This window comes from Siphateles boraxobius, unplaced genomic scaffold (assembly GCF_051911475.1).
Source record: "Siphateles boraxobius isolate OS27281-9 unplaced genomic scaffold, OSU_SipBor_1 18, whole genome shotgun sequence".
In the NCBI taxonomy this organism is placed as follows: Eukaryota; Metazoa; Chordata; class Actinopteri; order Cypriniformes; family Leuciscidae; genus Siphateles; species Siphateles boraxobius.
Genome location: NW_027508788.1, coordinates 7520621 through 7547109, shown reverse-complemented (window position 1 = coordinate 7547109; position 26489 = coordinate 7520621). Strand labels below are relative to the sequence as shown.

Genomic DNA, 26489 nt, shown 5'->3' with positions numbered 1-26489 from the left:
GCATAAACCAAAGCAGAAGGCCATGAAGAACTGGGGTCCTTAACAAGGACTGGGATTCATCCAAGGCCCCTTGGGAGTGTCTTCTTCAGCTCACTTCTAATTTATACCCATACAAATAACTTGGCTTCGATTAATAACTGAATCACAAGGCAAAGAAATACAGTGCTTTTGCCAAGAGCAGGGTTTATGTGTGTGTGTGAGAGAGAAAGTATTTCTCCTGCACCTCAGCATGTTTGGGCTGATAGACTGTGTAGGAGAAGGGCATTAATTGTAAAGGGCTTCAGGAGTGTGGGCTAAAGTTGCTGGCCATAATACTGTCTTGTCTGAATCATCACCCCGCCCCCTTCAGGCCGGAGCAGGGCGGGTGTCTAGTTTTCTGTTCTAATGTGGCCTGACATTCAAAAAGAAGCATCATCCTTCCTCTGTGCTGATGAGAGTACATTAGGGCAGGGAAAATTTAGTAGGGGATAAATAAGGGCATCTGTGAATGTATCTTTAATGGCTTTAGATAAGTAAAGCAACAATATAGAAACAATAATTCATCAATAATAAAATCAATAATTATTTTTTATTACGCCAAATAACGGATACTATTGCTGATATTATAAATCAACAGTGTTCACACTACAGTTCCAATTACAAATGATTCATGCTGAAAAGAGGCATTATAATTAAAATGGGGAAAAATAGAAGAAGAAGAAAAACGTCTCGGTTACGTATGTGACCCTCGCTCCCTGAGTAGGGAACGGAGAGGTTACGTCGGATGACGACGAATGGGGGTTTCGCCTAGAAAGCCAATCATCTTCGTGTATTACAAAAAGAGCCAATGGCGATGAAATGCCATGGGTCTGCGGAATTTGCATAGCGTATCTCCGCCCCACCGCGTGGGTATAAAAGGAGGACGCCAGCAACATGCAGATATGTCTTCGCTGAGGAGCCGAGACTGAACTCAGGCGTCTACCCAGCGGTACAGCAGAAGTGGCAGGGAGACCTAACTCAGGGAACGAGGGTTACATACGTAACCGAGACGTTCCCTTTCGTAGTCACTCCGAGTTACGTCGGATGACGACGAATGGGGGTCCCCGTGAAATCACGCCACCTTCACAGCTGTCTTCCAGTGCCCTGCGAAAGTCTGATCCCCCTGTCGTGATACTTTCAACTCCAGGAGTGGCAAGGTGGCTTGCCAAGGGAAAGACACATGCTCGAGGAGGCTTACAGTTGAAATACACATGTGGGAGTTTACTCAGGGAGGAACCATGCACATGGAGGCACCTAGCCGACGCACAGGCAATAGACACTGGCGCCAGCGTCAACAGTGCTGGAGGAACTCAGGGCTTCAGAGAGGAAGGCTCACCTGAGGAATAATCGCATGTATCCAGTCCGTGGAGTGGAATGGCGAGCAAGCGAAGACACCTGAGCGGGTCCAGTACTAGCTGACTGAAGCGAGTACATGAGAGGACACAGGCTCCATTCAGAGATTATAAAATCTGGTGAATGTGTTGGGTGTCGCCCAGCCTGCAGCTCTACAGATGTCTGCCAGCGAGGCGCCATGCGCTAGAGCCCAAGAGGAAGCCACACTCCGGGTGGAGTGGGCTGTCACACCAAGGGGGCACGGTCGGCCTTGCTTTTGGTAAGCCAAAGCAATGGCGTCCACTATCCAGTGGGACAACCTCTGCTTTGAAAGAGCCTTTCCCTTCAGTCTCCCACCATAACAGACAAAGAGCTGGTCTGAGGTCCTGAAAGACTGCGTCCTGTCTACGTAGGCACGGAGAGCGCGTACTGGACAGAGCAGTGCCAAGGCTGGGTCTGCCTCCTCCAGGGGCAGCGCTTGCAGGTTAACCACCTGGTCCCGAAAGGGAGTGGTGGGAACCTTGGGCACATATCCAGGCCGGGGTCTAAGGATCACGTGAGAGTGACCGGGCCCGAATTCCAGGCACGCTTCGTCAACGGAGAATGCGTGCAGGTCCCCTACCCTCTTGATGGAGGCCAATGCAACCACGAGCGCTGTCTTTATAGACAGGAATTAAAGCTCAACTGATGGCAGAGGCTCAAAGGGAGGCCTCTGTAAGGCATTTAACACCACAGAGAGGTCCCAAGAGGGAAAGAGAGGAGGACGAGGAGGATTCAGTCTCCTCGCTCCTCTCAGGAACCTGACGATCAGGTCGTGCTTCCCCAGAGACTTACCTTCAACTGCTTCGTGATATGCGGCGATAGTGGCCACATACACCTTCAGGGTAGAGGGAGACAGCCCTCGCTCCAGCCCATCTTGCAGGAAGGAAAGCACGACATAGATCGGGTATCTCCTGGGGTCTTCTCGGCGAGAAGAGCACCAGTTGACGAAGAGGTTCCACTTCGACGCATAGACATGTCTCGTGGACGATGCTCTAGCGGAAGTGATGGTAGCCGCCACCGCAGGTGGCAGGGTACTCAAACCTGCCTCGTCCCGTCCAGGAGCCACACGTGGAGCCTCCAAAGATCGGGTCGAGGGTGCCCCTTCTCTGAGAAAGGAGATCCTTCCTCAGCGGAATTGGCCAAGGAGGTGCTGTTGCGAGGAGAATCAGTCGGAGAACCAGGTCCGGGCGGGCCAGTACGGCGTGACCAGAATGACCTGCTCCTTGTCCTCCTTGATCTTGCACAGGGTCCGTGCGAGAAGGCTCACTGGGGGAAACGCATATTTTCAGTGGGACCGCACTATTGCCATCGAACTGTCGAAGACAAGTCAGCAGTGAGTGTGCGCGCTCGCTCGTAAGCTGCGCAGACATAGCGACCGAGTAGATCTCCATCCCGAGAAAAGAGATCCTCTGCACGGGGCAGAGTTTGCTCTTCTCCCAGTTGACCCGAAGGCCCAGACGGGCTAGGTGCCGGAGCACTAGGTCTCTGTGTTCGCAAACCTGATCTCGAGAGTGAGCTAATATTAGCCAGTCGTCGAGATAATTCAGGATGCGAACCCCTTGTTCGCGCAGGGGAACAAGGGCTGCCTCGACGACCTTCGTAAAGACGCGAGGAGACAGAGCCAGCCCGAATGGGAGAACCGCATACTGGTATGCCTGCCCCTCGAAAGCAAACCGAAGAAACGGTCTGTGTCGAGGTAAGATGGAGACATGAAAGTAAGCGTCCTTCAGGTCTATCGCTGCAAACCAATCCTGTGGCCTCACGCATTCTAAAATGCGTTTGGCCGTGAGCATCTTGAACGGCAGCCTGTGAAGGGAGCAGTTCAAGACGCGCAGATCCAGGATCGGCAGTAACCCACCGGTCTTCTTGGGGACAATGAAGTAGGGGCTGTAAAACCCTGACTTCATCTCGGCTGGACGGACAGTCTCGATTGCACCCTTCGCCAGCAGGGTAGCAACCTCCACTCTCATGATAGGGGCATTGCCACCGACCATAGTGAAGCGAACTCCCCTGAAGCGGGGAGGAGACCGTGCGAACTGAATCGCATAGCCGAGCCTGATAGTTCGGGCGACCCAGCGGGACAGGCTGGGAAGCTCTAACCAAGCTGCCAGAAACTGAACCAGCGGGGTCATGCGAACCACAAGCGCCCCCCCGGAGGGGCAGCGAAGCGGAGTGACCGGCCCAGGCGAGGGTGGCATAGCCACCCGAGGCGGGGGCGCGGTCAAGCTCCGCGTCCTGACAGAGGAGACCAGGGAAGGACCAGCTATCCACGGGGGTCTGCTCTGCCAGGGGTCTGGCGATAGAGGGGGACGAGAGTGGTGAGGTCCGGGGACGGCACACACTGTCATCCGCGCTCTCTGGAACAGAGGGGGACGGGAGTGGCGAGGCCCGGGGGCGGCGCACACTGCGGTCCGAGAACTCTGTGACAGAGAGGGATGAGAGCGGCGAGGCCCGGGGGTGTCGCGCACTGTCAACCGGCTCTGTGTGCTCAGTGATAGGTGTATCGGTTCTTTCTTTAACCATGATAGGGTATTGCCCACCCGTGGGTGAGCAGCGGGAGAACAAAAGATTCTCCCCCGGCCCTCCGCCGGGGGAAGGAGGGGGCCTGCAACCACCTCCTGGGGAAAAACCGACACCATCACTGAGCAGCCCGTCTCAGGAGCGCCGCTTAGCCTGGCGTTTAGCGGGGCGCGGGGCTGGAGAGGGCTGTGGCGCCTTCCTGCGGCCTCCTCCGCGACGCGGCCCGGGTGAAGGCTGCTGCTGGAGCCGTGCGGGAGGGGAGGGAGCCACCGGAGGGCGCCCTCGGCGGCGAGCAGGCTGAGGCGTCTGTACCGACAGCTGGGTCGAGGCAGCAGCAGGCCGTCGGGGCAGAATATGTTTGATCGCCTCAGACTGCTTCTGTGCGGTTGAGAACTGCTGGGCAAAGTCCTCAACCACTCCGCCGAAGAGGCCGGCCTAGGATATGGGGGCGTCGAGCAGACGAGTGCGCTCAGCGTCCCGCATATCGGCCAGGTTCAGCCACAGGTGCAGCTCCTGGACCACAGAGGTGGCCATCACCTGACCCAGGGAGCGTGAGGCCATTTTCGTCGCTCGGAGAGCAAGGTCAGTGGCGGCACGCAGCTCATCGAAGAGCCCAGGGTCAGTCCCCGCATGGTGCATATCTCTGAGCAGCTGGGCCTGGTAGACCTGCAAGGTGCTCATCCCATGCAGAGCAGTGGCCGCCTGTCCTGCAGCTCTGTGAGATCTCGCCACGAGGGTCGACGAAAATCTACAGGCCTTGGACGGGTACTTAGGAATACCACGAGATGAAGCGCTCTGAGGACACAGTTGCATGGCAACAGAGCATTCAACCGGGGGAATCCCAGTGTACCCATGGGCGACCGCCCCATCGAGGGGGGGAAAGGCGTAGAAAGCTGACGAACGTACACGGGATGTCAAGGGAGCCTTCCATGACTTCGCCAGTTCCTCATGCACTTCCGGGAAGAATGGTATTGGGGTTGGCTGTGGCTGTGAGGTTCCACTCAAGCCCGATGCTCGCGGCGGCCCGGGAGAGCATGGCCGTCATCTTGGGATCTGATAAGGGCAACGCTGGTACTCCAAAAGGAGGCAACGCAGCCGCATCGTCACTTCCCGATGACTCCTGCCCGCATTTTGATGCCGCCATCGACATCGAGTCCTCCTCTGGAGCGCCGAATGAAACACGTGGGGCATCAGTAGTGGACCCGGTAGAATCACCGCAGAGCTCGCGGGTTGCAACACTGTAGAGGGGGGCGTGGTCCAAGGACGCATCGTCGGATTGTTCCACACCGTCACCCTCAAGTCACCCTGTCCACCAGCCGAAGTACCACCTCTCGTGGAGGGTGTAGATCGGGGTGTGGATGAGGGGACTCTCTCTCGAATGAGATCATTGAGTCTCGACCTTAGTGTTGCGATGGCCATGTTCCCACAGAAGAAACATGAGTTATCCACAAGCGCTGCTTTAGCGTGCTCTAAGCCCAGACAGGCAAAGCAGCGATTGTGCCCATCAAAGGAAGACAGGAATCGACCGCACCCAGAAGAACACGGGTGAGACATCTTTAAAAAGACGTGCCACGTGCAGCTCTTTTAGAGAGGAAAAACTCAGCGATGCTGAGGCGACCAGGGAGAAGCACACAGACTGGCAGATCACTGCTCAGATCGCAGGCAATGTGAAACTCGCTGGGTACCGCCGTCACACCAACACCGGAGAGTTCGCTCGTCTCGAAGAAGATGATGTCACAGAAAACTCAGGATTTGGCTTGTGGAGTGAAGCTCTTGGCTCCAAAAAAACATATATTCATGTTGCTGGCGTCCTCCTTTTATACCCACGCGGTGGGGCGGAGATACACTATGCAAATTCCGCAGACCCATGGCATTTCATCGCCATTGGCTCGTTTTGTAATACACGAAGATGATTGGCTTTCTAGGCGAAACCCCCATTCGTCGTCATCCGACGTAACTCGGAGTGACTACGAAAGGGAACCCTGATATTATCTAGTTCCAGTATTGGCCTGGTACAATGTAATCATTTTTTTAATTATTATTATGTATTTGTATAGCAGTTCTCATAATAGACATCGCTTCAAATCAGTGTTACAAAGAACAGTGTCTTGCAAACCTACCAAGGGGGATCTGGCACAAATAAATGTATACATAGTGTACAGTTAAATTTGAACATGCAGATGCAATCCAGTTTTAATTAAAAAAATGGCTAATATAAGCTGATACCAATATGGTCACTAACATATCATGAATTTCTATTTTAAACATCTTTTTAAATTGTATTTATTAAATGTAATTAAGCCTCCAGGTGATTGTGATTCAACAATGTGTTCTTGAAGTTTTGTTAAGGCAATTAAAAAGTGAGTCATGAGACACTCATAAATGAATTATGGTGTGCATTATATCTATCTATCTATCTATCTATCTATCTATCTATCTATCTATCTATCTATCTATCTATCTATCTATCTATCTATCTATCTATCTATCTATCTATCATAAAACATTCTGGTATCTTAAACCCTTGCATGTCTTCAATGAGCCTTAGCAAAAATATGGCAAGAAATAAAATGAGGAAGACCTGAGAGGCGCTGGCAAGACATTGATAGAGTGAAGAGTTTGAGTACGGTTTACCAAATGACTTATTTTACCGGTCTCCTTCGAAACATATTCCCCACATTTGAAAGAGGAAATGATTGCATATCTGGAGTAAATGTGCTCTGTGAAAATGGAGAAATTCAACTGGATGAGACACCGGAGAGAATGAGGTGTAATTTCTGTCCTGAAAGATGAGAAACAGATGATGTTAGAAGGGACAAGAAAGATGGAGTGCTGGAGACACACAGCACCTGCACCGGTGGAGGTTGAGGAGAGAAAAGTCAGTGAGTCAGAGGCTGAAGAAAGGCGAGATGGTTTCGGTTATGACCAGCACTGCTAGCTGTAAAGGACAAGCTATTTGGGAAATGGGTTTGGGAATGGAAACTAACACACAAACAAGAGGTAAAAGGGAAGCCATACCTGGGAACTGAGCAGCTCCTGTGTGAAAGGGGGAGAGAAAAAAAAGAAAAAATAATTAGAAGGACGCCATTCACCAATATATCCCCAAAGTGTCATGTAGCCAGAAGGGGGAAAAAAGGCAACATTTAAAAATGCCAAATCAACAATTATCTTACAAGGTCAGTTTCAATGTTTGTAAACATTGAGAGAAAAAAAAAATCATAATTTATTTCATTATCAAATATCATAACAAAGTGGCTGAAACAAATTTTTGGTCCCACATCGATAGTACAATCTGACTGAATAATCACTTCATGGCATTTTCTTGAACAGCCATTAAAAACAGTACAAACCTCATGAATATAACAATAACTACCAATGAAAGGAGAAATTCATCGTCAGGTCCCTTGCGGAACATTACTTTAACACATTCAGTGCTTCCTCTTGATGTTGCGTGCTGTGAAACTTCATTAATTGTAACATGTCAACAGCACCTGGTCTTGAGCTCGTCTATCTGCAAATCAGAAGCTTAGCTAATGCACCGCCTCTGGTACCCGCATAACAGTTTTAAAAAGCACTTAAAGCTGACATGGCTTTATGAAACTGCAATGAGTCAGAGTCTGATTAGAAAAACAATTTTCTTATTAGCATTTTCACCAAATTTTCATCTTAGCTAATGTGCTAATTAGCATTCCACTTTTGGGACTCAACGCAACGCCATTGAAGATGGATATTTGTGCCTCAGCTTTGCTCAGAGCATCTGCATGTCAATTGAATTTAAACAACATTAGAGAGAGAGAGTACACAGAAATCCATGCAAATATCCATGGGTGACCACAGCATAAATCATCTCTCAGTACCAAACAAAACTCTTCAAACCCGGCCGCTTGCAACAAGAGCCCTGAGGCAAGTACTAAATAAACCTTACAGAGCTTTGCATAGGCCTATAAAACAAGCTTGTGCCCACCAGGCTTCCTTCATCAAGCAGATAGACCACCCTGGGCTGGCTATGGCTGGAAACTAGCCGGGTCTAAGCAGAGTAGATTGGTGGATACTTGGTGCCGTGAGAGAATACAACATGCCTTCTTTATGATTTGTTCCATGATTTGGTTGAGAGCAATAGGGGACCAGGGGCCACCCTCGTACTCAGACCCCTGGAACACAGGCCAGGCAAATAGGGTTATCCATGTTAAGTAAATGTCAGCTGTCAGAATAACTCTGCATTGACTTTTCAGCCCTAGGCTTTGCTGGGCCCCTGACCGGAGAGCTAAGGGACCGCCCAGTCCGTGTCACACTCTCTCCCCGTCTCTTCAGGTGAGGTTAAAATCCCTGACCAGTGCAATGCATTAAACATGAGTTATCCCACTTGAGAGACGCTTCGTACTCCAAAATGATAGGGACATTAACTTTGGGGTCAGCATACATGAGCTGCATTAATGAACCCTTGTCTCTCACTTCACATGCACACCAACCTGAGAGCACTTCACATTGTAAAAAGCCCGAAAGCAAGGCATGTTTAAAAATATGCAGTCATAACTGGGAATTTATGGCTACAGAAAGAGGGTGAGATTCATATAAACATCTTAATATAATATATACAATTTTTCTATAAAAGTAGTTCCGCCACAAATTCAAGTCGACAGTTTAACAGTGGAGCGCAAGCCTCCAATACTAATTAAACAATGTAATTTTAGAACTAGTAACAAAGGAAAGCTGAGTTGCTTCATTGAAGTTATTGTATTATGTAGAGAAGAGTATTATGAGAGCGAGAGATCGACTAAGCAAGTCTATTACCTGCATCTGATATTCTACAGGTCAATCTTATATACATAAGAAACTAAGTTTGAATGTCCACTGAGGAAAGCGATATCTTCATCTTAGTATCCCTTTAACAGGTAAGGTGATTACCCATGACGGCGCAAGTCAATTCATTTGTCAGTTGCATCTTATACGGTGTTTTTTAAAGTAAAAGATAATGTCCTGGTTAACAACCTTTTTTCAGTCCCTTTCAATATAAAAGTCTTTGCTATACTGACTAACTCATAAACACAGTCTTTGCTGCAATCCAATGGCATAATGTAACTTTCACTGAAGTCGAAATCACAATCACTAATGGACCCTTTCTTACTACCAAATATGGCATGTTATTTAATTAAAATAAAATAATGGCATGTTATTTATATAAAATAAAATATGTATTGAACAATAATATTTAAATAATTGATAATAGCCATTATAAAAGTATAAGAAGTTTGTACAATAGGAAATAAACACAAGCAAACAAAAGTACAAAAGCAGCGCTCTAGTTATAGTACAGGATTTAAGTTAAATATGTACATAAGTTATGAAATTTAAGTTTGCCCTTAGCCAAATTGATTTCATCTGGAAGAAGTAATAGAATAATAAGTGCAAAGATTGCCCATTTGATATACTCAAAATTAATTATACCTTATGTTTACAAATAAGAGTCAGTGGCAAATTCCCGAAGGACCGGCCGAAGATAAAGTTGTTGGCGGGTACATGAGTGCTGAACGGCCACTGACGCCCCAGTGAATTTCGGTGAATCACCGAAAACGAAGCACATTTTAAATAGGCTCTATCTTTATAAATAAACCACATATTTAAAGGTAACAACTACATTCTCGGGGCAGGTAAACCCTACATTATGGGGACAAAATGTCCCTACAAAGATAGCAAAATCCAAAATCATTGTCCTTGTGGGGACATTTTTTGGCCCCATGAGGAAAATAGTGCATAAATCATACTAAATGATATTTTTTGATATATATATATATATATATATATATATATATATATATATATATATATATATATATATATATATATATATATATATATATATATATATATATATATAAATATATATAAATATATATATATATATATTTTTTTTTTAAGGTTTTCTGTGATGGGTAGGTTTAGGGGTAGGGTTAGTGTAAGGGGACAGAATAGAATATACAGTTTGTACAGTATACAAATCATCAAACATAAAAACACAACGTGTATGTGTATACACACAGACATTCTGCAGCTCACTCCAGGCCAGCCATCTTTCACGCAGGTTTCCACAGTATGATCTACCTCATCAAAAACTAGAAAATCTGCTGCCTATGAGGTATTAAACTAAACACGATAAGTGGACCCATTAAAGCACAATTATCTGCAAATATGAACATGAAAAAAGCTTTTTCCAGCTAAAAATGTCACTGGACAAAAACCCTTGGATTCACAGACTTCAAAGTCAGTGACAAAGTGCAAGCGTTTCTAAGGATCAAGTCTTTGTCCTATCAGGGTGCTTTAGTCAGAGAGGATTGAAGCGTGTGTACCTCAGCCATAATAGGGAGGGATTTATTGTCTGTCTGCCGGGTGGTGATTAGACACCACTGCTGCCACTCTGATAAGCCTCAGTGATGGGAATAGACACTCCGGTGTCCTAAAACCACCTTGGAGGAGCCAGAGAGAGAGGTCACATCTGGCGGCTCCCTCCATCCACCTCTGACTTTGAAGAGACTTTTGAGGTTTTCTTAAACTTTGGGGACACTTATAACTTCTTCAGAGAAGTGAATCTCATTAAGCAAAAAAAAAAAAAAAAAAAAATTAATTATAGCCCTGATATTTTTTGAATTCAAGATCCAGCACAGGTCTGTTTTCACAGATTAATTCCCTTCTGCTTTGGGGAATCCAGCATTGCTTTCTGACATTACACAGAACATTCATGAGACGATTCAATGTGGGCAGCCAGAAATGTGTGCCAGCTAACCTACTATGAACAGTTTGATATTTTCAAAAATCCTTTAAAAAGTACCCTGCTGAATTTCCATGCTGGTCAGCACAGCCACGATAACTCAAAGATGTGCAGAACTACATTTTCAAAATTGACATTTAAAGCACAGCGCATTAATTAAACAATTGTTACCCAAAAAATTCAAAAATACCTCATGTAAAACAACAATTAATAATGGTAATAGCAATAATAATAATAATAATAATAATAATAATAATAATTAATACTACATATGTATATACCGTTCAAAAGTTTACAGGATTAAATGACTATAAGCTAATTATTGTCAAAAAAAATGAAATAATATTGATCTAGGTTAATGTGAATATCTACAAATACTTTATTTTTAACCTTTCAAGATGAATGATTTAGCTTTGATCAATATTTTATAAATGAACATGAATTATATACACTTCTGTTAAAAAGTTTGGGGTCAGTCAGATTTTTTTTTTAAAGAAATCAATACTGTTATTCAGTGAGGATGCATTAAATTATCATACAGTATGTTTGAACTGTGATAATAACAAATGATTTCTGAAGCATCATGTGACATTGAAGACTGGAGTAAAGGCAGTTTAGCTACGTATAACACATACAGTAAATTTCATTTTAAAATATATTAAAATAGAAAACAGTTACTTTAAATTGTAATAACGTTTCACAATCTTACCGTTTTACTGCATTTTTACACAAACAAATGCAGCCTTTCTTTCAAAATCATTTAAAAATATTATCTAACCAATACTTTTGAACGGTAAAAGTCAAATCAGGATATGTCTTTCAGGAGTGGACATGTCATCAGGTCATGGATGTTAAGGGATTCTGTGCACTGATGGAATACTGTGAGCAGATGTACAGTACATACCCACAGACATGTAACTTTCAGTCTGACCTGCTGAGCCTTCATGTAATTAAAAGGTTATGAGAGCAGAGTCATATTTTCATCTCAAAAGGGAATTGATGGAAAGGGCAGGGCTGTGTGGCCTGGCACAATCCATGCAACACACAGATTGACCTTCACATCCATGCCTTCCTGAAAAGCATGCCGAACAGACCATTGAACACCTCAATGCCACATACAACAGGGGAACAAGGATTGTGATGTTATCTTTTTTATAGAAGAAAAAAATGTACAAATGGAATCTGATTAGAAATCCTTGAAAAGAGGTGACATTTACATTGGTCATACTTTTGGCAAAATTCATCCTTGCAGCAAGGTAAAAAGAACAGGAGGAGAACAATGATAAGACCTGAATACCAACAATATTTCTATTAGATGTTCAAAAGCGGATCTGAATGTTACAGTCAGTGGGTGAAAATAGCTTCAGACGAAAGCCATCAGGTGTTTGGGGACAGATGGGGGCGAGACGGAGAACTGATACAGCAAAGGGACAGTTGGGGTGGTCACAGACGAGACCTAGAGACCAGAAAGGGAATGCTACCATTAATTTTGAATGAGAGGCACAGATCTGCAGTAATTGCTATCTGATAGCACACCCAGCAGCTCTTCAATCTCAAGGCATATCTCTGTGGGATCACCTGAGGTAAAGTGACCCCCTCATAACTTAGAAGTCACTGCATTTACGAAGGACCACATCAAATCACAACAAAAAGCTTTGACGCCATCTATATGCTAGTGTACTCACTGTCTTTCTCCTTCAGGAAAACAGATGAAAAATATTGCCGACTCATGATGCATTACTAATTTTCATCCAATCAAATGCTCTCTGGAATGAGCAAATGTGAAGTAAATAAAGTATGTCCCTAACCAGGCATCCAGATTTAATAGGAAACAAGTCTAAACAGTTGCCCATCAAGGGTACACAAAATTAGAAACTCTACTACAAATACAAATGATGAATGGACTTTTCCATAACTAATTAGCTAATGAGAATAGAGAAAAATCAGTGAGCACTGTTACTTCCTGCTGTTTGCAAATAATAAAAAAATTGATTGGAATGCCAGTCACATAAATAGAGAAAGGGTCCTTCAGCCAAAACAAAAACAAATAAATAATTAAATTATAAAAAGTACCGTTTCACACAAAATCAGTACTGCACTCTGAATGGTTGCGAGCTGCTAGAGGCCATGGAAAACATTTTTGAACGGAAAGGTCTGCGTTCTGGAAAGAAAAGGTTATAATCACAACAAATACTAAAATGAAATACAAACATTTTAAATATTGGCTTCTCCAAAACAGACAAGGACAAGGTAATTCTTTGGTCTCTGTAGCCAACACTTTTTGCCAGAAATAAAAGACACATTTTGAAGGTGCCGCAGTGTGACAGAAATTTGCTGCTAACATGCTTTCTTGATGTGAGAAAAATTGGCTTTTTAAAGGTTTCCAAGACTATAAAAATGGACTCCTTTTTTGGCACGAACTCCAACTGCAGTACTTTCCACTACTAGACTGTACAACTCCTCCAACGTGAGCAAGAGAATCATTCTGCCTGAACTTACTGTACAGTACATACTGTATAGCTCACCCAAAACATGAACAGTCATGTTTTTTGTTCCACTATCCCTTTAAAAGTAAAAATGACATACATTTATAACAACAACAATATGTTTGTCTAACCTGGAAGCAAAAGCACTGTGTTATGCCACACAATCATGTGTTATGCCAGTTATGCCAGACTGACAAAATGTCTGGTTGCTTGTTGTGGCAGCAGTTAGGAATGGTATTAAAGTCTGGAGATCAAAAGATGAGCACTGTTGGTGAAAGGATGAATGGCTGGTATAGAGATTAATGCCGTAAAAACATTCTCACGATACTCTGACGCTGAAATGACTACGCTTGGTTGCTGAGAGACTACACACTGAATTCAGTTCCCCATTCTGTGTTTGTCTTGCTTGGCTTCTCCCCCTCGCTTTCAGGTCTAGTTTTTTACTTAATTAAATCAGCCGAGTCCTCATATCAGATATTCTTCAACAGAATACTAAAGCATATCCATTCCCTAATGCCATTATAGTGAGCAGGAGAAGGCAGATGTTTTAATCCCCTGGATCAGACTACACAAAAGAAATAAAGTGCTGGTAGCCTGCCATTAGCCACATATTTGCTTCTGGGCTGGGTACACTAACCTGACGCATGAATTCTGTAACATTGACAGATATGACATGCCCTCCCTCTTTGAAATCACTTTCACAGGTCACTTCAACTTCAACTAAGACAGATTATTTAACATGAAGATCACCATTAAAATGGTCTTAGAAACTATTTAACATGTCTTAATTTATTATTTGTTCAAATGCTTTTTATGTATAGATATTATTGTTCTTTATAGACACAAAGCAAAGCATCTACTGTGAATTGAAACTGAAAATGAACACAGTGCTGTGCTTCACTCTGAACCATGCAGCGTGTCAAACTATATATATATATATATATATATATATATATATATATATATATATATATATATATATATATATAAAATGACATCACAACTGTAGCAGTTTGATGGCCACACTAAGCCATATCACATTCTCACAACCAGGCATTGTCAAAATGTATAAAAAAAGTCACGGGGCAACATGCGAGTAAGTAAATTTTTTACTATAATTTAAATCATCATACAGTAACCAGTCACCATTACATATAGAAATAAACTAGTGAGATTATAAATTGAGTAGTTATAAGCTAAAACAAGTGCCCATTGTTGAAGAAACACTTATATAATAGTAGTATTGTATGTTCGTATGAGAGTACACAATCAGTACTTTCAGCAAGCTGTGGTGGTGAAGATGAAATAATGCGCATGAGTTGGTGCCCTAGTTTGAAAGAGCAGGTGGATTCCACTCCCAGGGCCCTTCTGTGCGATCAGGCGTTTGACTATATGGAGAACCCTACAGAGCCTCGGGCCCATTATTGTTGCTCCCGACAACCCCAGCATAATCCGCTCATTTGCGAGGTCATCGTAAATCATTATACAGTAGGGTTCCGTTACTCTGACATAAATACATGACCCCAGGGATCTGCTCGGCCCACTCTTCCCCGTTTCTCTTTCTCAATCACTGGCTTTCCTACCGCTCTCCCACTTTTTATACGAGTCTAGAAAAGCGTGTAATTAAATCTGCAGAGATTGCATGAGCAAGAACAAGCGATGCAGTCAGGCAGAATATGTGCATTCCTGTACAGTGGGATAAACAGAAGCATGATGAACGATGGAAAGGAAGTTTGCAGTGTCTCCGACAAGGCAAGAGAGACATTCTAGCTAGGGATGCACCTATCGGCCCGATACTGCACTCTCATACTCGTACACATAAAAATGTTCCGATTCCAGCAACCGATACCACGCAGCATGTGTACAGTGTTTGTGTCCAGGCAAAGAAAATGACAACAGATAATATAAAGGGGATAAAAAATAAAGCTGTCTATAAGAGAAAACGTGAGGATTGAGCGCGCAGCGGCACAGACACGTGAGCTGCTCAAGCGCATCCCTTTTTCTCAGACATCAGTGGAAAGTTTGCCGCATGTCGATGTCAATGGCAAAGGCATGTATTATTAACATTGATGAGAGAGAGAGAGAGAGAGAGAGATAGAGAGAGAGAGAGAGAGAGAGAGAGAGAGCGCAAGCACTTCGATTGCATGCTCTTGATTGCTGACCTTTCACACAGCACACGTGTCATTTGGATTAAAACTAAATCGTATATATGTAAGTAAAACATGAACTGCAACCTGTGTATAACAAGTGGTTCCCTATTATTTGCAGGACATTTGCAGGTCAAGAAGTTTCATTAACGCAAACATCCGAAGCACGCGCCCAGAAAACCTGCGTCTCAGACGGCGCGCAAATACTGATTGAATTCTCCTTCATATCTTGTGCTTGTACGGACAAAAATAAATAAAATAAAAATAGCCATCTTGGCAAGTATCCTAGTAAACCTAGTTGGTTATATCTCACGTGAATGTAGACATTCGGTCTTAAAGAGACAGCAGTCTAATAAACCTGAAAAGAAATCACTCACTGCCCTTGACTAAATACCTTTTACTTTATAAACATACATCTATATTTAATATATATGTGTTGATATTTCCCATTTGATTACTTTTTTCTATTATATTTATCTGTGCTATTTATAATTTGATTATTTTATTACTGACTGCTTGCTTGTCTTCAATAATGTTTTAAATTCACATTAATTAAGTTAGTAGTTTTTGTAGTAGTATTAAATTTGTAATAGAGAATTATGATATTTCACTGGTATCTAAAAATGTGTACCAGTGACAATCCTCTGCACTGAGCCCTGCTGGAGCAGCTCTAAATATGCAGTGTGCTATTGAATTGCTATTGAATGAACAGTGAAAGTAACATACTCATACAATACATTTTAGCAGGCTTAAGCATGAAAATAACTGAAGGAAATATATATTTGCTGAACAAATTAAGCCAACTAATATTACTCATATTCCTTTGGTTTCTCTACCCAATACATTTAGAAATTACAAATGCAGTGAAAATGCAGGTATCAGTACTGGGTATCGACAAATACCAAAAACTAAAGTATCGGTATCGGACTCGTTCTGGAAAAAGTGGTATCGGTGCATCCCTAATTTTCGCAGCTCCAAAGCACACAAGGAGGGTTTTTCCCTCTGTGCCACGACAAAGGCTGGGAACACTCATTTTTCGCAGCAAGGTCTTTTTTATACATTCCCATATTGCTTTTCTGCTTATCTCAAGTCCCAAAATCCCCTGTAGAAAAATATAGTGTTGAAAGTGATGAAGCACTTGTACATATTCCATCTACAAAAAATGTCTTAAGATAGGGATGAATGAGCCGTGAATGAGTTGACTTGCTTCACTGATTTGTAAACAATGCAAGTATATGTTCATCGGTTTAATTGAAAAACAAAAAAGGATCATTATGAAGGTTATGCAGAGATCCATTTTACCCCAGGAGCCAGTGATGCAGATGGGACTGCAGTGTGCCCTGCCTCTAAAACCACCTTAGGTTCCCATAGCACTTATTCAAGTAGTTCAGAGCTCTGCAGGGAACACGCATGAAACACAGAAGAACACAACGACACCAAAGGCTGACAATGCATTGTTTTTACAGAGTCCCATAAATAATTAACAAACAATGCAAGCTATTTCCATAAAAACAGAGGATGCTCTGAACGGAGATCTTTTCTAGCCTTCGGCACTACCTCAAAAACACCACTGTTATGGTATCATGGTACCTGTCACGGAATGTTCCCTCCACCTTGATACCTGTGGAGAAACGACAAAAATGTCCTCTGAATAAACTCCAGCATGCATCAGTTACTTTTCTAATGCTAAAACTGTCTGATGGGATGACACAAAATCCCTACTTGAGGCTTTGAGCTATGTTTTTCCTATTTTTCTTTATTCAGAAGGCTGAGAGGGAGGTAGGTTGTGTATGCTGGCTGGAAAAAGGGGCAGCTGCTCCTTCAGAAGCCATCATTTATCATCCTCTCAGATGCTCTTCATCTCCTCCCGCTGTACTCGAGGCTAAAACACATTTACCTAAAAGGATTTCTGCAAGCTAAGGTGCTAAAGCCCAATTTTGAAGGGGTAGAATAACAGACATTCTGGACACTTGTCCCAAACTTTCCATATCGTGCAATGAACTGCTGACGCAGTAGTGCTGTCAAACGCATTTAGAGTGGGTGCCCGAAACAACGGAAATTAATTGTCAGCTGTTGTTTTAAACCGCCCCAAGTTTTCAATTAATCTACTGACATTTAGCTACAAAAGAACTGATTAAAGAGAAAAGGTTACATTGAAGCTGAAGCTTTCCGATGGAATCGAGCAGGAATCATGTGATGGCTTTGTTATTTAGATGGAAATGTGACTTTGAATGAAGAACAAATATATCGCTCTCAAGACTCAACCAGTCATGTGAACAAATAGTCCCACTACTATCATTCCGCGCAGAGGGCTGATTGTGCATGCTTGCTGGTTTCATCTGAAGTGCTGCTTCATTGCTATTATACAGGCAGGATTCTTCAACAATATTGTACTCCCAGCCTGAGGATAGCCTCTGAAAATTGAACTCTTATGTTCTCAGGTTTCTGCGAGGATACCAAGGCAACAGGGTTAAAAATTGTGTTAGATGAAAGCGAGAAATAGAGCCCTTTGAGAAAAGAATTGCATGCCAGTCAAATCTAAGGCTGGAAGATATCTATGGTGGCTTTGGGCTGAATCTCTATTTAATTAATTTCATGTTTATTTGTAGGGATACAAAGATATGGGAATTTTGTTTGATACTGATAACCAAATATCATTTATATTCTAAAGGAGATAACCAATACATAGATAACAAAAAACATTTTTAAAGTTTGTTTACAAAAAAATAACTACAGAAAGCAATACATTTCTTGTCCCACAATAATTTATAAAAATGTAGGCCTACTGCTTATTCGTGCTTAAGGCCAACTTTCTTTTACAAATGTCAAATGGACAATAAACACATACACACACGCACGCACACACACGCACACACGCACGCACGCACGCACGCACGCACGCACACACTATAGTATAACAAGTATTATTCGCGTTGTCTTACCTATTGTTAAATACAAATAATAATAAAACTAACAACAACAGTAATTATAAAAATTATTATTTCATGTTAGCTATGTACTTATTGTAAACATTATTGTAAAGTGTTTCCATTTGTGTCATGTAAAATGAGTGCCATATGCCTTTGCCAACCTTGTCTATATGGGTCAAACAAACTATTTTGTTTTGCATCACTTGCTGGTGCAATGGTGCAACAAGACCTCGCCGTTTAGATGTAAAATTCTGGCAGGCGTGAGTGTTGACAGGTTCCATTGCCATGTAAAGCAATATTAAGAGTGGACGGTTTGCACACATGCCTCTGCAGACCAAGATGGCTCAGCCATGCTGTCAAAGGCAATAACACGAGTGTTGGTCTGTTATCCATTTTGAAAGGCATAAGGTTTATATTCACAAAAAATGTCACAGGCCGACTGCATTCTTGTCCAGGAGACAGAATCTGCAGACACAGGTGCCACTAATCAATGGTGTCCGCACAGACACGGCTGCGTGCACCTGCCATATTGGCACATTATGCCGTCACGTAATTCAATTTGCCACTCTATTCCATTTCCATGGGCCGTCATATTTACATCGGGCTCCATTGGAAAACACACACCAACTCTGAGTGGGTAGGTTGCAGAGGAAATGGAAACTGGTTGGAGGAATAAAAGATGGAAAAACAAGCTCAGTGATGTCTCAATCAGAAAAAGACCCGGTATCATTTGGAATTGGATTATGTGGGAAAGTCAATACCAAACAAACAGCTTTTCCAGTTAAAGCTTAACTTACAAAAGGTATTAAGATTAGAGCGGGTGATAAAAACTGAGCGATTCAATAGCGTCTTTTGTCTTGGGATTGTTGGCAAAGAAAGTGCCAGCATCAGTTAGAGGCCTTTTTAGTAGGATTTCCATATACTGTGCCGCGAGCCGTATGGATTTTTTTCCCCAGTGTTCCCTTCCTGGAGTCTATGGGGGAGACTTAGAGGAGATCTGGCAGGTTGCAAACGTAAACGCTAAGTGACTGATAAGGTGTCAGTGTTTGACAACGCTGTGGATTGCTTACATAACCCGCGTCTGAAGTGTCATTCCTCCTTATTTCTTCCTCTCTCTCACTTCATCTCTTGCCTTCCCGTCTCAATATGGAGCGAGAGGGTGAAAAACAGCTTCATCATCCTCTCGCCACAAATCAGTGAGGTGACCAGAGATCATCTTTTCTAATGCCATCTCTTTTTATCTGCTGCTGACACACACCCAATTGCACCACGGGCCATTTGTCCCAATAAAGGTCATGCTGGTGTGGATAAAACTCATTTGCTGCCTTTAAAAGTCTTGTGTTTAAAATACGCTTAACTCAAACCAACACTGCTACAACAAAGCATAGAACAGCTTTGTCTCTCAGTCATAAATATTCCACAAAGGTTTCTTTCTTTCTTTTCTAGTCTCTCTCCACTTGCTCTCACCTGCGCCCTCCCCCATGCCGCACCTGGGTTCCTTGGAAACACGGTCTTGGGATTGCATCCCAGGGTGGTAACATCCATCAACCCTGACACCAATCACCGGAAACCCCACAAAATGCTTCCTCCAATTTGTTTGCTATTTCAATGTCTTTCAGTGAAGCCTCCATCACACCTGTCACAACCACCTGCTACCTATTCCACAGAGCACGGTAGGGAAGGGGAGGGAGAGCTTATAATCAACCAGAATTGCTAATCTTTAGCCATTATTTTTATGCACCAAATACCATTCTCTACAAACACTACTCCAGTCTAAACCACAGTGCACTGCTAACAGATATATCTGCTACAAAAAAACTCTAAAAGACTGTGACTAAATTTAGAGAGTAAATCTCTATAAAGTCAAACTAAAATGTCTCTATTTTCTTTCTTACTACATATGTATGGCCGTGTGCAACATTTAAGAATATTTCCAGTATAAATAAATGTCAATTTAGATTTCCTTAAGCATAATTAATGCATTAGGCATCATACACATTCTTACATCATTTACTAATCTATGTTGGTTTATAAATATACTATATAGGCCTATACTACTGTTCACATGTTTGGGGTTGGTAAGTTTTTTAATGATTTTAACTCTACACCCTTGCCTCATTTAGAATTTGCGGTTTTATGAATATGCAAATTAGCCACACCACCACTCACTCACACCAGCTTTAGAGATCCACTCGTTCATGATCACACATTGACTTCAAACCGCATTTTTGAGTCTTTGGTTCATTGCAGTTTTAAAGACAAATACTTAGCAATGGTGTTTACTGATTTTGCACATGGTTTGTCTTAAAAGATATTGAAAACACCACATAGACCCAGCATTAAAAGCTTGATTTTCACCACAGGGGGACTTAAAATAAATCTCTTATTCTCACCAAGAACGCATTTATTTATTCACAAATACAGTAAAAATACTATTATTGTGAATTATTATTACATTTTAAAATAACTGGCTCCTTCTTTTTCTATATAATATAATTGGTCGCAAAGCTGAATTTTCAGAATAATTTCTCCAGTCTTCAGTGTAACAGTGTTGTGCTGCGCATATATATTCATTATAATTCATTCTTGAGCAGCATATATATATATATATATATATATATATATATATATATATATATATATATATATGCTGCTCAATAATAATTTCTTATTATTATCAATGTTGTGCTCCGTAATATTTTTGTGGAAATATTTTTTTTATGATTCTTTGATGAATAGAACATTTTAAAGAAAAGCATGTATTTAAAAATCTTTTGCAATATTTTACATGTCTTTACTGTTAATCAATTTAATGCATCCCTGTCTTGACGGCAAACTTTTGAACAGCAGTGTATATAATTCATGTTCATCAAAACATGGTAATTTATACTAATTGAAAGATTTAAAAAAAGTATATGTATAAATTCACAAATACCTAGATTAATAAAATCTGTAAGTATTGTTCATTGTTTTTTCATTCATTATATTATATATTATGATTATATCAATCTTACAGTCATTTAATGCCATTTAATGCTGTTATTATAACATAAGTTACAACTATTACAACTATAGCCATTATACGGAGCAAGTCCAAGAGGGTCCTCGCACCATTGGTGCTTGGGCTATAACAATTATAGATTTGAGAATAAAGCATTAGCATTAAGATATTTAAGGGGGGACTTGACCTTCAGCCTTCATGTCCCGATTGAAGAGTCTCTCCAGAAGTGCTTGCCAGAAGTGTTTAGGGAGGAAAGAAGTCCTCCACAATCAACTGCAAACTCCATTCGGGTATGTAATGCCTACTTTTCTTGAACCAATCAATTTCTGAAGGAGTAAATCAAGTATTGCACATTTATTTTCTTGTTAGTGCTGCTAGCAAAGACAATCACTACTCTTTCTGCTCTGCATATAGCTATTTAAACAAACCCTTAAAGGGGAACTTGGCAACTATTTCAACTTAATAAAACCGTTTAGAAATCATTTGGATGGTTTAATAACCTGTTCTGGTGAAAATGGTGACTTTCCCCACTCCCCTCAACGTTGCCAGGCGGAAAACCAACCTTGCAACATGGGGACTAATGTCCCGGTAAGTTGGTAAGTTGGTAATAGGAAGTCTCGTGAGAAGTGAGAACGAGCGAGAAACACAAACTGCTTTACGGCAATTCGACAAACACACACGCCGCCCTCAGTGTGTATGATGTATTACCAACCTCGGTAGACATACTCCACACGATAAAGTTGGCAGCTACTACTGAGCTACTACTAAGTTGGCAGATACTAGAGCAGCGGTAGAAAGGGGGAGGAGGGGCCGCAAGTGAGGCTTTCTTTCCGACATTGTTGTGAAATATACGCCTCACAGCTGTAGGGGGAGCTCGTTGACAAAACATGCGACAACAAAAGTGAAAATCAGCAAAGAAATTGCTAGAGTTCCCCTTTAAACGTAAATATAACACTATGCTGTTTTATTCATTCTGCTAACCATGCAAAAAACAAAACAAAAACACATAGCAAGCAACACCCTGGAACCATCCACAATCTTGGCAGCGAGTGTTTTACAGAAAATATAAAAATCAAGTTTAAAAAAAAGGATAACAAAACAGAATAAATATAACAAATAAAAATATGAAAAAGTAATAAAATAAAAAATAAGATGATAAAATATTTGAAAGATTATCTGGTTTTAATCAATATGTATCACATTACAGAAGTACAATAGCTTGCAAAAGCGGTTTCATTTTGTCCTCTAAGGCTTATATTAAGGCAGAAACAATCCTGAATCCCAGCCATGAAATTGTCTTAATTTTTTTTTTATTTCGTTTAAGCTTTAAAATGAATTTATTCTTGAGAAACTCTAGATGGTAATATGGTGCTAAATAATAATCAGATGATTGGACAATTTAGAGGCAAACTTACTAAGAGTGATTCTAAGCTGGCAGAGCATGGATCCCTAAAGAAAGCACAGTGTTTCACATTAGCAGTGCTGTACCCCCCCCAGTGTCCATATTCATCACAAATGATTGCTTGTGTAAGGCTTAGCCAGCCACTCAAACATATTTCAAGCTCACAGCACCAGGGAAGGGGCTGGCCGATGCAATCTAGCTCAGTTCTCTCCCTGTTTGCATGTATTCGAGCAGAGCGCTGGGAATCTGACAGTGGTCTGACATTGCAGTGGTCTTCTGCTAGAAACGCCCCCACTCACCAATCTCCTCCAACCTCTATCTCATGCCTGTCCTTGAGACCCAAACACAACATCCAGTGCTGAATTTAAGTCAATCACACGTCAACGCGTGCTCGGCCCCTGACAAGACACGACACCACATGCTAATGGCTTTCACCTGAGCCTCTGACAGTGCCTCTCACTCCCCGAAGACCAGGAGAACCTCATTTCAATGACACACAGTAAGGTAAAAACAGTGAACATGGACATCCACATCCAACCTCATGGCTTCCTGGGTAAGATTGAGCAGGGAAGGTCTGGAGAGTCGCTGAACTTTCTGCTTCACTTCTGACTTTCCATTCCATTTGTGTGCAGCACTCCTGCTCAGGGTAACAGGATGGAAACAGTCCCTGCAGAAAGAATCTGATGGCTTCAATTAGACATCACTAATATTCAACATGACTGCAGTCAAAAATGAATGCATCACAACGCCCAGGGTTCCAGGGTTCCTAACCCTGGAGTGCCTGAGTGTTCTTAACATCCTCTAATGTTTAGCATAGCTTGTTTGTATTACTAAAGGGGTCATATCAAGAGGAATCAAGTTTTTTTTATGATCTTTTGAAATAAAATAACATGATTATGAAAGCGTATTGTAAGTTTAAGAGCTTGAAACTTTAAACATTAAGAGGAAAGTATGGGAAAGTATGTTACATCTTGTGCTGTTCCTGGCCATGATTCATGTTATAAACGAGTCACTAAAGACTATTTCTAACAAGTTCCCTGATCATTTAATTCTGATTTTAAATGTTTATGCACCAGTTCAGTTGTTTCTTTTTGAATGTTTATGCACAATTATTTTTTAAACAAATCTGCCAATGTAGGGCTTAGTAAAGAGGATGTTAAAGCACAGTTGCAGTACAGTACCATTCAAAAGTTCGGGGTTGGTACTGTAAGCTTTTTTGTAAGGTTTTTAAAAGTAGTATCTTATGCTAAATAAAGCTGAATTTATTTGCATTTATAAAAACAGTAATATGGTGAAAACATATTACAATTTAAAATAGCTTTTTTTTCTATTTGAATATATGTGATGGTCCAATTTTTGTGCATAAGTTAAATTTGCAACTTTGTATGAAAACATAGCATAAAACATAAATTGGAATATCGCATAAAACATTTGCAAATAAAGCAGCGTTTACATCCAGTGAGTCGAAGAGAACAAAATCACTCATTCATGTCACTCACTTCCTGATAAACTGGCGCTACATATCACTAAGAAAAGTAGGAGAAGCCGTAGGAGAAGCCACTGTATCTAATAATTTTCGTATATAATAAATGACTTGCTTCTCAGAGCATCCAGCTCTTGCTTTCAGGGGCAGATGCTGTTTGGGAATGCAGCAGTGTTCTGGAAGGTAATTACACAAAACCACTTTGATGACAGACTTTGCTCAGGCATTTCAGAACAACCAAAACAGCATTTCAGATGCTTTGCTGTCCCATCGTCAGTCACATGATATTTTGATGCGCATCAAGGAATTTATTCGCTAAATGTGTTATCATAGTTGATGTGCATGTTTTCTGATTTTTTCTGATCAGATAAAAATGTATCCGACTCAAACGTGTGCATACATTTTTTTATGCACATTTTTAAAATGTATGCACATCTTGGCGTTTCCATCCAGCAGTTTTGTGTGTGATATCCTAAAATGCACATTTAAAGGGTAACTAAACCCTAAACCAACTTTTTTTAGTTAATGATCTGTAAGAATGGGGCTTTATTAGTGCTGTTCATTGATTCGAGTAACTTTTTTGACATTTGGGTATAAAGTGTTTTAATTCTACAATATATGGTGTAAAAACGTCTGAGTGCTGCCCTCTTCAGGTTGAATGGAGGCTAATTTTCCTACTGGATGTTTGCGGTGGTACGTGACGTAAGAGGTGGCAGGTGATGTAAGCAGGTTCCTGCTCACCACGCTCTTGGTACGAGCTACCACGCCCTTGGCAGTATAAAAACCATCTTGTTTCGTCAAACCACCGTAGCGAGTGAGTCAGGAGTTGGAATTGCGAGTATTAAAAACGATCAGGATGAATTAATGAATTAACTGGACTTAACACTCTGGTCTTGTCATATTTCATAGCTATACCTTGGGTATCTCCCTACATAATGTTTGTGTGCATCTTACGTCATCGCAAACGTGCACGGCACACGACAGAAAACACTACGCGGGTCAATATATTGTGTTTTTTTTATTAATTTGGTGCTATTATGCATAGCTGAGTAAACAACACAGGTTTACTGTGTGAGTGTGTGTGTGTGTGTCGCATAAGGTGTCTTTTCGCTGCTTGCAAAAGGAGATAGTTGATTTCCATTAATTTGTTGCCCTGATTGCACGCACTATGCGCAAATACACTGCAGGATCACTCTTGCTCGTATCCAAGGTAAATCATCAACACGATCACCCCCCTTACATGTGTTTTATTTAACAAAATACATTATAATCGACTAAAACGCATGCGCAGGATACTTTTATTCCTAAACAAGTGCGCACCCGGGTCCGTGTTGCTTTCACATACACGCGAACCACAGCACGGTTCGTGAGCAACCGAACTCAGACCCCCTCCTCCAGGTAGTCTTGGGTTCGGTACCACAGTGCGCACCCGGGTCCACATGACAGCGTTCACATTAGCGATTTTTCATGCGAACCGTGCCCCGTTCTGAACTAAACTGCCAGTGTGAAAGCCCCCTCAGAGTAGAGTCTGACAGCAGCTGTCAATTAATCCGTCACTGCGGGTCTCAGGTGCACGCCACCTCCGCTCAGCCCCGCCCTCAGTTCGTCCCCTCTATCTCCAACTTTTCCAGCATTTTTCAAATATTGCCAGTGGGTGGAGTCAGGCTCTGACCAGGGGTTTAGTTACCCTTTAAAATAAGTGGATGGAAAGCGTCACATGATCCTTCAGAATTCATTCCAATTAGCTGATTTGGTTCTCAAGAAAAAATTCTTATCACTTTTGAAACAGTTAAATTTTGGTGGAAACTGTGATTCATTTTATTTTTTTTTAGAAAATGTTGATGAATAGAAAGTTAAAAACAAATAGCATTTATTTGAAATAGAAATATTAAGTAACATTATAAATGTCTTTATAATGTCATTTTTATGTGAAGACCGTATTAATTGAATGCCATATCAGACTGACCAAACTTTTGAATGGTAGAATGGTATATCAGAATCAACAGAAAACCTGCAGCCAGTGTCTTAGTTGAACTGTTGGTTATTTCACACTGTAGTGACTGGGACAGAACAGACACACAATTATTTGTTGGCCTCTGGTTACCATAGTAGAAAAGGCACATCAGCAAGATAAGAATGTTTAACAAAAAAAATTACTCTCACTTCATTTATTTTTATTTTCCTGTATGTTCATTTACATTATGCTAACTCTGTTACACATTAATATTATAAGAATCTTGAAGGTTCTTCTCTTAACACCCAATTCAATTTCATATGCAAGACACCCTGCTAGAAGACTAAATGATCATATACCTTCCCTCCAAAAAATACATTAACTTATTGGCTCACTCACCTCCTGAGGGTG

At 41.7% G+C, this 26489-nt stretch overlaps 1 protein-coding gene across 9 annotated transcripts in view; it reads right to left on the bottom strand.

The window, feature by feature from the left end:
• The window catches only part of cadm1a (cell adhesion molecule 1a), a 304169-nt gene that overhangs the window by 84931 nt on the left and 192749 nt on the right, over positions 1–26489 (bottom strand). For 5 of the 9 annotated variants that reach the window (XM_077233180.1, XM_077233183.1, XM_077233185.1 and 2 more), the window contains exon 2: positions 6931–6948. The exons of the other annotated variants lie outside the window; for them this stretch is intronic. In XM_077233180.1, coding sequence (XP_077089295.1) covers positions 6931–6948 — 18 coding nt within the window. The remainder of the gene's footprint in view (positions 1–6930; positions 6949–26489) is intronic. 9 annotated transcript variants of the gene reach the window in all.